This window comes from Mobula hypostoma, chromosome 2 (genome assembly GCF_963921235.1).
Source record: "Mobula hypostoma chromosome 2, sMobHyp1.1, whole genome shotgun sequence".
Classification (NCBI taxonomy): Eukaryota; Metazoa; Chordata; class Chondrichthyes; order Myliobatiformes; family Myliobatidae; genus Mobula; species Mobula hypostoma.
The window spans coordinates 68,742,603-68,757,489 of NC_086098.1; the positions used below are offsets into that span (position 1 = coordinate 68,742,603).

General features: G+C 38.3%; 1 protein-coding gene across 11 annotated transcripts in view; it reads left to right on the top strand.

Annotated features, from left to right (window-relative positions):
- LOC134340857 (myelin transcription factor 1-like protein) overlaps nt 1-9,003 on the top strand; it is a 441,621-nt gene extending 432,618 nt beyond the window's left edge. For all 11 annotated transcript variants that reach the window (XM_063038433.1, XM_063038472.1, XM_063038480.1 and 8 more), the window contains one exon: nt 6,599-9,003. In XM_063038433.1, the coding sequence (XP_062894503.1) occupies nt 6,599-6,739 (141 nt within the window). In that variant the 3' untranslated portion in view covers nt 6,740-9,003. The remainder of the gene's footprint in view (nt 1-6,598) is intronic.
- Nucleotides 9,004-14,887: the final 5,884 nt, after the last annotated feature.

Below are 14,887 nucleotides of genomic sequence, written 5' to 3' on the forward strand. Positions count from 1 at the left end.
GACAGTGTAACTTATCCACATTGAGATTAGCCAATATTTCTAAACCTCTCTCCTTTCAATTTTCATCCCAGCTGTTATCTCTGCCATCACGTCCTACTGAGAATTTGGGGACATCTTCCATGGTAAATACAGCTGCAAAGAACTGATTAAATATCTCAACCTTACCCTTTGCTTCCCACCATATATAGTTCACCTTATAGGTGCCTAATTAGCTCCTCCCATTTTCATACTATCTGCTTGTTATTTATGTAGCCATGAACACTTAAAACCTTCAAATTAACACCAGGCCCTAAATCTTACTTGTTATGATTTTATGGTAGGATCAATTTTAACTTCCAAGGAGGTTTGGAGATTAGCGAACATGGAACTTGGGTCATTTTTGCCTGAGATTTAGTACAATGCATTTTTTTTTACCCTTTTAAATGTTCACCCTTGGTACCTTTCATCAGAAAGTGGCTGAAATCAGGTTCTGGCAAGGATAAGATCTGCCAATCTGGAGCCATTGCCAGCATGCAAGAACAAAGCAGAGATTGAGATTTGGAATGGTTTTGCAGGAAGCAGGGGTGTATTCAAGGCAATGAAGATGATCGTGTCTTTTTCAGAACCTAGAGGAGCGCACTTACTCTTTCGTTCCATGAATGGAAGTCTTTATGCTTACCTGAGTCTGCATATCAACTTCATCTGATGGGAAAATCACTAAGATTTCCCTGCTTCCGTTCCAGTTAAAATGCATTTGGGGATATTTTGACACAATGGAGGTCAGATTGCAGGTTCTTGTAGCATTGAAAGTATCTCAATGTTTCCAGCCATCTTGACTGATTTGACTTTAGCTCGCTGATCTGCATAAAATAATTTGAATCCCACCTGCTTCAGACAACTGCCTCACATGTCAACTAAACACAGCAAGTTCATATAGGAAATTAATTAAGAGTTGAATTTGTCTGCCCAAGTGTACTCTTTCTCCATCCTCATATACTTGTTAGCAGCTTTTTCAATTGGATGTTTAATTAACTTCATTAATCTCAAATATTTTCACTTTTATATTTTTAAACCTTTGGCATAAATAGCAAAATATAATTAACCTTCATGAACTTTCAGTATTAAAAAAAATATATATCTCAGTATATGGAGTATTCTTCCTTTCAAGCCATGACTTCATGTCTGCACTGTTTTTTTCAAAAGTCAGGTAATCATTTGAACTGTATGTATTTACGCTGCATATTATAAGTCCTTTTTAACCAAGCTAGCTTTACATCAATGATAAAAACTAAGTTCTACAATATTACATCTTACAGCACATGAAGGGTGTGTAATGGATTAATGGATGCCTTATTTTGTTCCATCCTAGGGTCTAATCTAACTCAGATTAATCTGACAGGAGTCTCATATTCATTGGCTGTTTGGGACCAAAATGGAATTAGTTTGCCCACTTCTTTCAGTTATTTGGAACCAATCACCTGAAATGTTATCTGTAGAAAATTGGAATGTCATTTTAGTACCAAAACCTGTTGCTCTGAGGTCAAAGTAAGACAGGATATATTGGAGATACTTTTGAAGTACAATTAACTTGTCACAACTAGGAGATTACTTCCTAACAATTACTTCCTTGCAATGGAATCACTCATCTTTGCAAATTGAATATTGATCCAGATACTCAGCGATGGAGCAATGAATCTTTATTGGTCCTGATTCTCAGAGAGTTTTGCCAGATATTACCATAAAAACCTCCCTTAGTGTCACTCTAACAACTCGCTTCATTTCCTCTAAATCTTTGATTGACCCTATAAAAATCCACCAATGAATTGCCTAGAGATGTACTGTAAAACTAATGAAAAGTATAAAAAACTGCTGATGTTGGAAATCTGAACTAAAGTGGAAACGGTCAGAAATACTCAGTAGATCATGCAGTGACTGTAGCATGGGAAGCAGAGTTAATGTTTCAGATTAAACACTCACTAAAAATGGCAGAGTAAAAACTAATTTGCTAACTTTAATGAGATATTTTCAACCAAAAGCATTCATTCTCATTCCACAGATGCTGAATAACCTGCAGAAGCTTTCCCACATGTCCTCCTGATAGATTAACACTGAGCAGATAGAAATGAAATGTAGCTTTGTATTATATAGTTAAGAAATATTCAAATTCTTAGAAACTGTAACAAATCGAGAAATTACTTACAAGAATTTTTACCTTTAATAGACTGTATTGACCATAAGACAAAGGAGAAGAATTAAGCCATTTGACCCACTGAGTCCACTAAATCAGCCATTCCAACATAGCTGATTTATTATCCTGCACAACCCTATTCTCCTACTTTCTCCCCGTAACCTTTGATGCCCTGACTCAGCTTTAAATAAACCAGTGACTTGACCTACACAACCATCTGTGGCCATCATTTCCAGATTCACTAGCCTCTGGCTAAAGAAATTCCTTCTCTGCTCTGTTCTAAATGGACGACCCTCTATTTTGAAGTTGTGGCCTTTGGTCCAAGACTCCCCCACCACAGGAAACAGCCTCTCCACAGCCACTCTATCTAGAACTTTCAATATTCAATAGGTTTTAGTGAGCTCTCCCCCCTCCCCCACCACCATTCTTCTAAACTTGAATGAGTACAGGCCTACAGCCATCAAACACTCCTCATTCATTAGCCTTTTCATTGCCAGAATCATTCTCGTTAACCTCCCCTGGAACCTCTCCAATGCCAGCACATCTTTTCTTAGATGAGAGGCCCAAAACTGCTCAAAATACTCCACATGCAATCTGACCAATGCCTTTTAAAGCCTTAGCATTACATCCTTGCTCCTATGTTCTAATCCTCTGAAAATTATTGGTAACATCGCATTTGTCTTCTTTACCACTGACTCAATCTGCAAGTTAACCTTTAGGGAACCCTGCACTAGGACTCTTAAGTCCCTTTGCACCTCTGATTTTTGAATTTTCTCCCCATTTAGAAAATAGTCCACACTTTTATTCCTTCTTCCAAAGTGCATGATCATACACCTCCCTACAGTTTCTATCTGCCATTTCTTTTCCCATTCTCCTAATTTGTCGATGTCTTTTATCAGACTCCCTGCTTCCTCAATGCTACCTGTTCCTCCATCTTTCTACTCTCAAAAAGTAGACCCCAAAGCCATCAATTTCTTCACCTAAATCATCGACGTATAATATGAAAAGAAGCAGCCCCATACCGATCCCTGTGGAACACCACTAGTCACTGGCAGCCAACCTGAAAAGGTCCCCTTTACACTGACTCTTTGCTTTCTGCCAGTCAGTCAATCTTCTATCCATGCTAGTATCTTTCCTGTAATATCATGGGGTCTTATCTTGTTAAGTAGCCTCATGTGTGGCACCTTGTCAAAAGCCTTTTGAAAATCCAAGTATACATCATTCGTTGACTTACCATTTTCTATCCTGCTTGTTATTTCCTTAAAGAATTCCAACAGATTTGACAGGCAAGATTTCCCCTTAAGGAAACCACGCTGACTTTGGCCTATTTTATCATGTGCGTCCAAGTATCCTGAAACCTCATCCTTAATAATGGACTTCAACATCTTCCTGACCACTTAAGTCTGGTTAACTGGTCAATAATTTCCTTTCTTCTGCCTCGCTCCCTTCTTAACAATTGGAGGGACATTTTCAATTTTCCAGTCCTCCAGAGCCATTCCAGAATCCCTACTCTCACAATCTCCGGCTACCACTTTCAGAACCCTGGGGTGTAATCTATCTGAAAGAACTTCAGATCTTTCAGCTTCCCAAACACCTTCTCCTTAGTAAGAGCAACTACACTCACTTCTGCCCCCTAACACTCGAATTTCTGGCATACTGTTCGTGTTTTCCGCAGTGAAGACTAATGCAAAATATTTACTAAGTTCATCCACTTTAATAAGTTCTTTGTCCATCATTACTACCTCTCCAACATAATTTGCAGCAGTCCGATATCCACTCTCACATTTCTTTAACTCTTTATATCTGAAAAAAGTTTAACATCCTCTTCTATATATTATCGGCTAGATTACCTTCATGTTTCACGTCTTCTCTCCTTATGGCTTTTTATTTGCCTTCTGTTGATTTTTAAATGCTTCCCAATCTTCTAATTTCCAACTAATCTATGCTATACCCATCCAACATTCTCACAGAACCTTACCATCAGGCAGGAAGTACAATAGCTTATGGACAAGAACAGTTTCTTCCCCTAGGCGGTAAGACTACCATATCCTCTCTGCCACCACCCCGATATCATCATGTACGAAGTGCCAGTAGTATTATACTTTTTACTTTTTAATTTGTATCATGTATGAATCTTATTATTTGTGAATTTATTTGTGGTAATATTACTTTATGTGTTTTGTGTGTGAGTTATGCACTCTGATGTGCACCTTGGCCCGGAGGAACATTGTCTTGTTTGGCTGTTTACGTGTGCACAGTTGAATGACAATAAATTTGAATTTTGCATTGTATGACCTCTCTTTTGCTTTCATGCAGTCTTTGACTTCCCTCATCAGCTACAGTTGCATCCTCCTCCCTTTAGAATACTTGTTCATCTTTGGGATGTATCTCACCTGCACCTTCCGAATTGCTCCCAGAAACTCCAGCCATTACTGATCTGTCATTATTGCTGCTAGTGTCCCCTTCCTTTTCACTTTGGCCAGCTCCTCTCTGTAATTCCCTTTACTCCACTTTAATACTGATACATTTGACTTAAACCTCCCTCTCAAATTGCAGGGTGAACTCCATCACATTGTGATCACTGCGTCATAAGGGTAATACTGATACGTCTGACTTTAGCTTCTGCCTCTCAAACTGCAGAGTGAATTCTGGCATATTATGATCACTGTCTCCTAATAGTTACTTTATCTTAAGCTCCCTAATCCGATGTGATTCATTACCAAACATCCAATCCAGAGTTCCCTTTCCCCTAGCGGGCTCAACCACAAACTACGCTAGAAAGGCTTCTCGTAGGCATTCTTCAGATTCCATCTCTTGGGATTTTCCCAATATACCTGTGTATTGAAATCCCAAATGACGACTGCCACATTGTCTTTTTTACATGACTTTTCTATCTCTCATTGTAATTTGTATCCCACATTCTAACTACTATTGTGTGCAGTTTTGGTCCCCTAATCTGAGGAAAGACATCCTTGCCATAGAGGGAGTACAAAGAAGGTTCACCAGATTGATTCCTGGAATGGCAGGACTTTCATATGATGAAAGACTGGATCGACTAGGCTTATACTCGCTGGAATTTAGAAGATTGAGAGGAGATCTTATTGAAACATATAAAATCCTAAAGGGGTTGGACAGGCTAGATGCAGGAAGATTGTTCCTGATGTTGGGGAAGTCCAGAACGAGGGGTCACAGTTTAAGGATAAAGGGGAAGCCTTTTAGAACTGTGATGAGGAAAAACTTCTTCACACAGGGAGTGGTGAATCTGTGGAATTCTCTGCCACAGGAAACAGTTGAGGCCAGTTCATTAGCTATATTTAAGAGGGAGTTAGATATGGCCCTTGTGGCTAAAGGGATCAGGGGGTATGGAGAGAAGGCAGGTACAGGGTTCTGAGTTGGATGATCAGCCATGACCATACTGAATGGCGGTGCAGGCTCGAAGGGCCAAATGGCCTACTCCTGCACCTATTTTCTATGTTTCTATTCTGAGGCTTGTGTATAATTCCCATCAGGGTCTTTTTACCCTTACGGTTTCTTTACTACCAACAAGGATTCAACATCTTTTGATCCTATGTCACCACCTTCCAAGGATTTGAGTTCATTTTTTACGAACAGAGCCACCCCATCTCCTCTGCCTATCTGCCTGACCTTTTAATACAACGTTATACCTTGGATGTTAAGCTCCCAACTATGATTTTCTTTCAGCCAGGACTCAGTGCTTCTAATCTCTGACTCCACTACAAGGTCATCTAGCATATTCTTTATACTGTTTGCATTGAAATACAACACTTTCAGTCCTGTGTTCATCACCATTTTTTGGTTTTACCCCCATATTACATTTCCACTCATCCCACTGATTGCAACTTTGTCCTATCATCTGCCTGTCATTCCTTGCAGTTTCACTGCACACTACACGTACTTGCATAGCAACAGCCCCTTCTTGATCCCTATGACTCTGGTTCCCTTCCCCTACCAGATTAGCTTAAACTCTCCCCAACAGCTCTAGCAAACCTGCCTGCGAGGACATTGGTCCTCCATGGGTACAGGTGTAACCTGCCCTTTTAATACAGGTCATACCTTCCCCAGAAGAGATCCCAATGATCTAGAAATCTGAAACCCTGCCTCCTGCACCAGTTGCTCAGCCACACATTCATTTGCCAAATCATCCTCTATTTACCCTCAGTGGTGCGTGGCTGAGGCAGCAATCCAAAGATTACAGCCCTGGAGTTTCAGCTTTTCAGCTTTTTACCTAACTCCATATTGCACCATTACAGTCTTTTTATAAATATTTACCAAAGCAAAGTTGTTCTATAAATGCACACTGTGGCATTACAAACATAGTTGTATAGAGTGCCAAAGGACAACAAATTTGATTTGTTACATGACAGCGAAGTTCTCACAAGGAGCCTGACAACTATTTTTTTCTTGTTGTAGGATCCAATAAATGAACAGAATTTTGATGCCTATGTGACGACTTTAACAGACATGTATACAAATCAAGATCGTTATCAGAGCCCAGAAAATAAGGCCCTGCTGGAAAATATAAAGCAAGCTGTGAAAGGAATACAGGTCTAAGGACCATTTTCTGGTTTTTAAGAAAGATCTTGCTTGGATGCCTCTCATTTTTGCTGCTCTAATTTACCAGACAGTGTTGAATAACAAAACTTTATTTCTGTTACAAAGGTGTTATGCGTAGAGACTTCATAATGATTTTATGTCCTGCTTTGAAAATAGTAATTGCATTTAATATATAGTTTTTAAAAACATTCACATTTTGTACGTTTTCATATGAGATGACATAGTGTAAGATGCCATGTAATGTTTATAGCTGCCAACGTATGCACTTTTTTTGAGTGTATACTCTTGAATGGTTGATGGAAAAAAATTGAATAGGAAGTGAATTCTTTCAAATGCTTTACAAAAGAGGATGAATTTAATATTAAAATTGAATTTGAGAGATAACAGAAAGCTTGGGAGCATGTGAGCTATGATCTATGTATCGCTGTCACTTGGATACCCTGATTTTCTGTCTCATATGGGAGACTGTGTTTTACATAATTAAAAATAAAAGAATTTATGTGCATATTGTTTAATAGACAAGGATTGGTAGCGAAAATGCTCTAGTTTTGAACAATGCTTTAAAAATATTATGTGCTTTAGTTTTAAATGGATTACAATTAGGTGGGGACATTCAAATGAAATTATTGTTTTGGGATTTTAGTACAGTGAATGAAATAATGAGTAGCTTTAAGATTGTTTTAGTTTAGGTTTGCCAAATAGCCCTATGTCCTCACTATCCTGCATTATTTCTATTTAAAATAAACCGAGCAGTGGGGGTTGTGGTTAAAAACTAAGTAGCCCAGTGAGGGCCCAGGGCTAAACTACAAGACAAGGTTTCTTGACAGAAGGATTACTTACACCCTGCACTGATTGGTGTTGTGACTTCATCAGCCTTCTAGGCTATAAGACGTTTAGGGCAATGCACTTCAATGAACATAGGATGGCCGCTGAATGCCACAGCACACTTTCTGTGAAGTTAGTTTGTCTTGCAGTTTACAGTACATGTATATCTGTACTATGGGTCTCTGTAGAAGGAAGTATGGGTTTTGTACCTTATTAATAATTTCATCTGACTGGAAATTACAGGGTCACTGTCCCTAGAAACCTGCCAGTTCTACTTTGCACTTACCTTGTCCTATATCTAGAGTATAATAAGGTGTGCAATTGCTGATATTATCAGTCATATGACAGAAGTCGCATGAGTCTGAACAAATGAAACACAGAAGCCCATGTGGCCAATGTTGTGGCAATAGCCATAATGGAAGCTATTGGGCACAATGAGGTCATGACAGGAAATGTGATACAATATTCAATGTGAAACACAATCCCAGCAGCACTTTATTCATAGTCATTGTGCAAAACTTACAAAGTTTTCCCAATGGACATATTCTTAACTAGCTGGGAAAAGATTCTGTAATTACTCTGGGTCCATGTGGCTTTGAGCCTGCATGGTGCCTACTTTCTGTTGTGCTATTAGTTGTAGCTGCCATGTTCAGAATTGCCTTTTTGAGAGCTAAAGCAAGGTGCTTGTCTTTCACCTTATGCCATATATATATATTTATATATATATGTATGTATATACATATATACTTGCCCTAGCCTCTTTTAGGGCTTTGTTCTTCATTGACTGCATATGCCTTTTTTTCCACTTGCATTGTGTCTGCAGCTTCTATGCCAATATAGTAATGCTTTTAATAGAGTAAGAGCTAGTTTGACTTTTGGATTATTACTGTTCTCACCTATGTAAATGGAAAAGGGATTTTAAGCACAAATCTGCTGCCCATCTGATGTTGGTACATAATATCGAATCAAAATGTACCTGTGACTCTGACATAGTGAACACGGACGTGTCAAATATTAGACTGCTAACATTTCATAAGGATTATTGCAGATTCGTCAGAGTTTATTTATAATAACTTATTGTTCATATTCATTTCTAAGTTAATTTAAGTAATATTCATTTATTAAGACAGGATTTTGTATAAACTATTTATTGTGCTCCCTGTGGAACTGAAGTTTGATTTATTTTTGTACAACACAGCATGGATTTGTTGACATTTTAATTTTGCTATAAATGTGTGAAATCACAAGTTGCTGTGATGATTCATTTTTAAATTGTGAACTTTGTACAATTTTGTCATGCTGGATGTTGACACATCTTACTATAAATAAAATCGTGTTGCCACATTTGTAGCACAGTGGTTCTCTGATCAGTGTTAACATTTTAACTTTATTGTATGTACTGGCAGCTGTGGCAAATAAATATTCAGCTAATATAATAAGTACTTCACGAATTCTGCCCTCTTATTGTCATACTTTTGCATGCCAAGCCTTATTAGGCATGGACTTTGTTTGTGCATGCAATTGTGCAGTGGTGGGGCTTCCTGGCCTTCCAGAAAGTTATGCCCTTGATGTTACCTCGTAAAAAGCTCCAGGAATAAGACACAAGGACACATAAATTAGGCAAAGACCATAGCTTTTTTCAAATTATAAAAAAACTGTGTAATAAAAAAAAGGCTTGACCTGGGGGTTGCCTTCTCAGTGGGAAATCAAATCAGATCAAACAAATCTGTAAATGTGAGGCTGCTCTCCTGCTGTTGCAGCAGTAGTTACAATGCCCTGAATATCCCTGGCTGCCTGGCTGTAAGAGGAAAAGTGAACTGAGACTCACACTTCTCTGAGAACTTTCCCTTTTACTAAAAGAGAGGAAATTCCACAGTAAATAATAGTAAAGTACTTATTTTTGAAAAACAAAATTTATCGTCAGCATGTTAAGTGAATACTATGCAATTATGTGTTGAAGATAAAATTGTTATGGACCATCATTAACTTCTTAAAAGTCATTAAAAGAGAGTAATATCCATACTAGTTGGGTCTGTTGCTATAATAAGTGAACCAGAATCTAAATGGTTGTGGATAATGAGGCATCTTTATTTACAGGCTTTTCACTGCCAAGTGTATTTAATTTTACAGTTGTGTTCATTAAAATAGACTACCCACAATGCATTATAGTTGTACATAGTCTTAGTTCAATACAATCTCACAGATGATGCTTTATGAAAGATTTTCAGATTAACGTGGTTAGAGGAAGTCCATTTAGTATATTGAGTCTTCCAGCAAAGACACAACCATAGTGCATTATTAGCAAACTGTTCAACCAGTCAATATCAAAAGCCAAAACAAAATAATAGTGCCCTCAGAAGGACTGGAGAGAACAGGAAAGTGGAATGACAAATGAAATTCAAATAATTTTGAAATTTTTAAGGTTTATAGTATTAATTAAAGTGCTACGCACTTTCAACGCCTGAAGGAAAAACTAAGGCACTTAAAGCCATTTCTTTCATTTTTGATCATTGTAATTGTTTATCTTAAAACAGTTCACTGGGTGACTACCTTTCTGGTGTTAGTAGACACATTATCAGTGACAAAGGGGTGCTCAAGTTGTGAAGATTTGGAGGACTAGCGTCACTCTGAATGCACGAAATCCAGTACACTTCCTTGGATGAAAGGGACTTGCTTTGCACATGCCATTGGTTTGGGTGGAGGGTAATCCATCACATTGGTGGCAATATCGAGCCTGGCTCAGCTTCTGCAAAGGAAACACATAGATAAAATAGCACAGATCAAGTAGACACTCCCATTAAGACAAACTGTTAAAGAAAATTAGAAAACACATCTATCTTTCCAGGCACATTCTCTTGACTAGCTCAAAGAACTAGTGACATCCCAGAGGAGCAGATAAAGAACGTGACCTAATTTAAAACCTTACAGGAGAAAGAAGGTTAAAAGAATTACTCGGCCTTGGAGGTGAGGAGAAAAATAAACTTAACAGCAAGTTGATTGAAGGAAGGTAAATGTTAAAGCAACACATTGGAAGAGAAAATAAATGATAGCAGTCAGAGTCTGAATGTTTGAAGAGATCAGGGGAGTGTCACCTTCAAAGTCCCATCTGGTGCGGAGATCCACAGCTGTAAGTACCTATGACAGCCGGAAGGATGTTTGCCTTATTTTGGAACATGCTGTCTTGAAGTCATCTCAAAGTTAGATAGAAATTATGACATATAAATCAGTGTATTCATATAGCTATGAATATTTCTTCTGAGTTTGTTAACATTCTTGATGTGGAAATATACTCAGGAAGAGAATTGGGGGGGTGAAACCACTGAGAAAATTATGCTTGACTCTGCATATGGTGGCTGGTTGGAGCTTGCTATTTTGCAAAATAATTTTGCGTTTATTCTGATTCCATGATTGTGGATTGTTCAGAAAAATAATTTTAAGGAAAGTTGAAGGGAGAACAAATAACACAACAGTGGTTTGATCACGTTAAGGGTAACATAAAATTTGTTGAAAAATGTTTAAATTATTCAATCTGATTGTAAGTGAAAGTAATCCCACACAATGATGACCTTGCACTTGAAACATAATCACATGAGAGATAATTACCTTTTATAGAATGGAGACTTGTTTTCAGTACTATAGAGTAACTACGCGTAGAAACACAGGATATTCAATCTTCCAGGTTCTAGCATGAATTCCAGGCATGACAGGAATCCCCATGAGAAATCAAACAAGATGAACAAATTTCACACAAAAGTCCACCTATTCCCCAACTGTGAACCGTGGGGTGATTGTTCCAACTCCATCTATATTCGCAGTATTGCAAAATCTCCAGTTTCCTCCAAGAATCTCCAGGAAATTAAGATTAATCTCAAGAACTCTGCTGTACACAGTCCAAGAGAAAAACCACTGGGACGTTAAACAGAAGTAAGTTTTGTTCGATTCACTTTAAACATATCCAGTTACAAAAATATTGAAGACTGCTTTAAAAAAGTAATGTTTTTCAAACAATTAAAATTAATCCAATTGGATAATAATGAGGGAACTTTAAGGTCCAAAAACAGATTGGTTGGAAGGTTACAGGGGTGTAAATAAAATTTTAATTATGACTACATCATGCAATTAGGATACTACCTATTGCAGGCAGGTATATATTAACTTCATCAATTAAGCGGAAGGATATTCTAGTGCAGGGGAGAATGAAGAGAATGTTTCCATTTATGATTGGAGAGTTTTATTTATGTCAGAAGTTTGGATATGGTGAGGTTGTTCTATTAGGAACAAAGGAAGCTGAAGGTAGATCAGACTGAGGTGCTAAACAATTATTGGGATCAGTTAGTTAAAATGTATAAATAATGTTTGGAAAGTTATTCATTAAAGAACCTGCATAGTGTTTGATTTTAGACATTGCACTCCGTACCAATGAAGACATAATTTCAGATTCAGATGTAACAACGTTGCTGCAGCTTGTGCGTGGGAGGGGTTGTGTGGGGGGCTTTGGGGTTCTAATGTTTTAACTGTCATTCATTCTTTGGGTCACTCCTCTGTTTTCATGGACGTCTGCGAAGAAAAATAATTTCAGGATGTATATTGTATACACTTCTCTGACATTAATTGCACCTACTGATCTATTGAAACCTATTGAGAATGTTGTTCAGGAACCATGGCTGATAGTTGTAGTAGAGGTGGGCTGTTTAGTCCATTAGACATCGAGGTGGGGGAGATGGAGTAAACGATGAGCTTTGCTGTGGTAAGGTGAAGATCTTTTACTAACACAACTGGAGGTCATGAAGAAAGGTCTCCGTCCAAAATGGCAACTATCTATTCAGTTGCTGCCTGACCTGCTGAGTTCCTCCAAGACTTTCTTGTGTTGGTGATAACCTGGGTCCGCCTTCTTGGACAAAAGATGTCAATTTCTGAGTGCAGCCGGAGACAAATAGTAGAAGAGATGACAGGCCAACAGCGGAAGAGTAGCCCAGACTTGTACTTCAGCATGCTGCTATATAGTGGAAAATTTAACGTTATACTAAATATGTCTGGTCATGCCAAAATTTATGTCCTGTCATAGGTCTCCAATAAAGTAACTTCTTATGTGAAGGCCAGGCAATTCCTCTTAAGCTGTGACACTGACCCCTGGCTGGGACCACGTTTATATTACCAGATTGATGAATATTCACATCATTGACCTTAGTAATTTCACATCTCACATGTTGCATCCATTTTCTTTCCATGTTTCTCCCAAATATCTCTCATCTGCTTTCGGGGTCATATTTCAATGTTGTTCATATTGTTTCCTCTTTCTTTCACCTTTCATAGCCCGAGATGAAACACCCACCACGTTTCATTTTGCACACTTTTTCACCTCTTCTGAGCAGATAGGAAGATTTAAAATTATGAAGGATTGGAAAACTGACACTGAATAGGAAAAAACATACGTATTGTGCTTTTAACTTGTCTTTAAATGTTAACCTTTTTGAGTCATTTATAAATATATTTTGATTCTATTGACAGCAGATTCATGTAGTTCATCTTCCCAGTAATGTAATTGTTTGACAGATATCCCATCTGCAACAAGACTTAAGGGTCTTAATATTCTGCTGCCTTGTCAATAAACCTTTATCTCTTTGGATGGATCCATAAAGACATTATGGTACAGATCACAGTTCTTTGCAAAGCAGACAACAGATATGAGTAGAGAATTAAGACTTCCTTTCCAGTAAGTTAATATAAGTGTGGAATGGGAAAGTAGTGAGCATGATAATGATGAGAAAAAATGTGATCAAATTCAAAAGGACATCAGAATGTTTATCTCAGCAAATAGATACAATACTCTCAGAGTTAAGGATGTATGAAGGAAATTCTCTGAGAACAGGATGAGCAGCTAAACCAATAGTCTCACTGTGTCAAAGCCTTGACTGCGGAACCCAACAACAAAACGTCGTTTTGCTTCACAACCAGTCCAACTAACCAGGAAATTCTCAGCACCACCTGTACTTGACTGCTTGCAGCAGTGCTATACCTGTATTATCCACGTTTACTTGGTTCCTTTGAGATGAATGACCAGGAAATCTAGTTGCTAAATTATTGGAAAACCCAACGCATTCTTGGATTGAAACTCCACTGCACTGTAAGAGGAAAGAGATGGCTTAACAGGTACCTGTGAGCTGAGATTTTACAAAACTTGTGACTTATAGAGTAGGATATCGTAAGTGGAAAGAGCTGTGGTAGTTCAGGAACTAATGATAATCATGGCATGTGCGAATTCATTAGTAATAGTTAATGTCTCATGGGCAGGCCAAACACTAAAGGGACCACTCCAATGAGAACAAAGAATGAAGGAGAAGTTTGTCCAGCATCTGTTGGAGGCCGCTGAAAAGAACACTTCAGCTGTCTTTGATGTGTGTTCTTAACTCCAACAGATATAGTGTTTTATATTCTATAAACAATACACTTCAGCTTTATTTTGGCCATTGCTTTGGTTTATGGTCTTTCCATCAACAAGATCATGAGAAGACCACAGGCAAAGGAAAAAACAATCTAAACTTGGAAGTGGTTAACATCCCTGAGATGGTTATAAAACCTGGTGGAGTGGAACTTCAGTTGCAGATACCCAAGTCTGGAGAGAAGAGGACATGCCAAAGAGTTTAGAGATACCATAATTGTGGTGATTTCAGTAGGTGAGGCAAACTGAACAGTGGTAACCTTAGAAGGGCCTCCCTGCTATCTGTTAAGAGAAGTTGTTGCAAGGGTCCTTTTTCAATCTGAGGCTGAAGAATTACTCACCACACCATAGGCATGGTCTCCATCGTCAGATGAGGTGCAAAGGACATTACCCTCCTCTTACAACAGCTCCAAAAAGAATTCAGCAAGCAGCACTGCTACTTGAGAGTGATCATGGAGAGCCTTTCTTCTATTCATTTGCCGTAAAAAAAAAGGTCACCTTTCTACATATGTAGCCTGATGGTATATAAGCAGGGATACTACCCCATTAGGTTCACCAAAACCCAATCCTAATGGAGATTGGAATCAACAAATCTGCATCATTAATCCAAATCTCTTGTACATCAACAGTTTTGGGACTCATATTTCAGGAAGGATGTGTTGTCATTGGAGAGAGTCCAGAGGAGGTTCACAAGGAAGATTCTGGGTATGAAGGGGTTAACATATGAGGAACATTTGGCAGCTTTGGGCCTGTACCCACTGGAATTTAGAAGACTGCATGGGGATCTCATTGAAACCTAATAAGTGTTGAAAGGACTAGATAGGGTGGATGTGAAGAGGACATTTCCTATGGTGGGGGTATCCATAACCTCAAAATTAAGG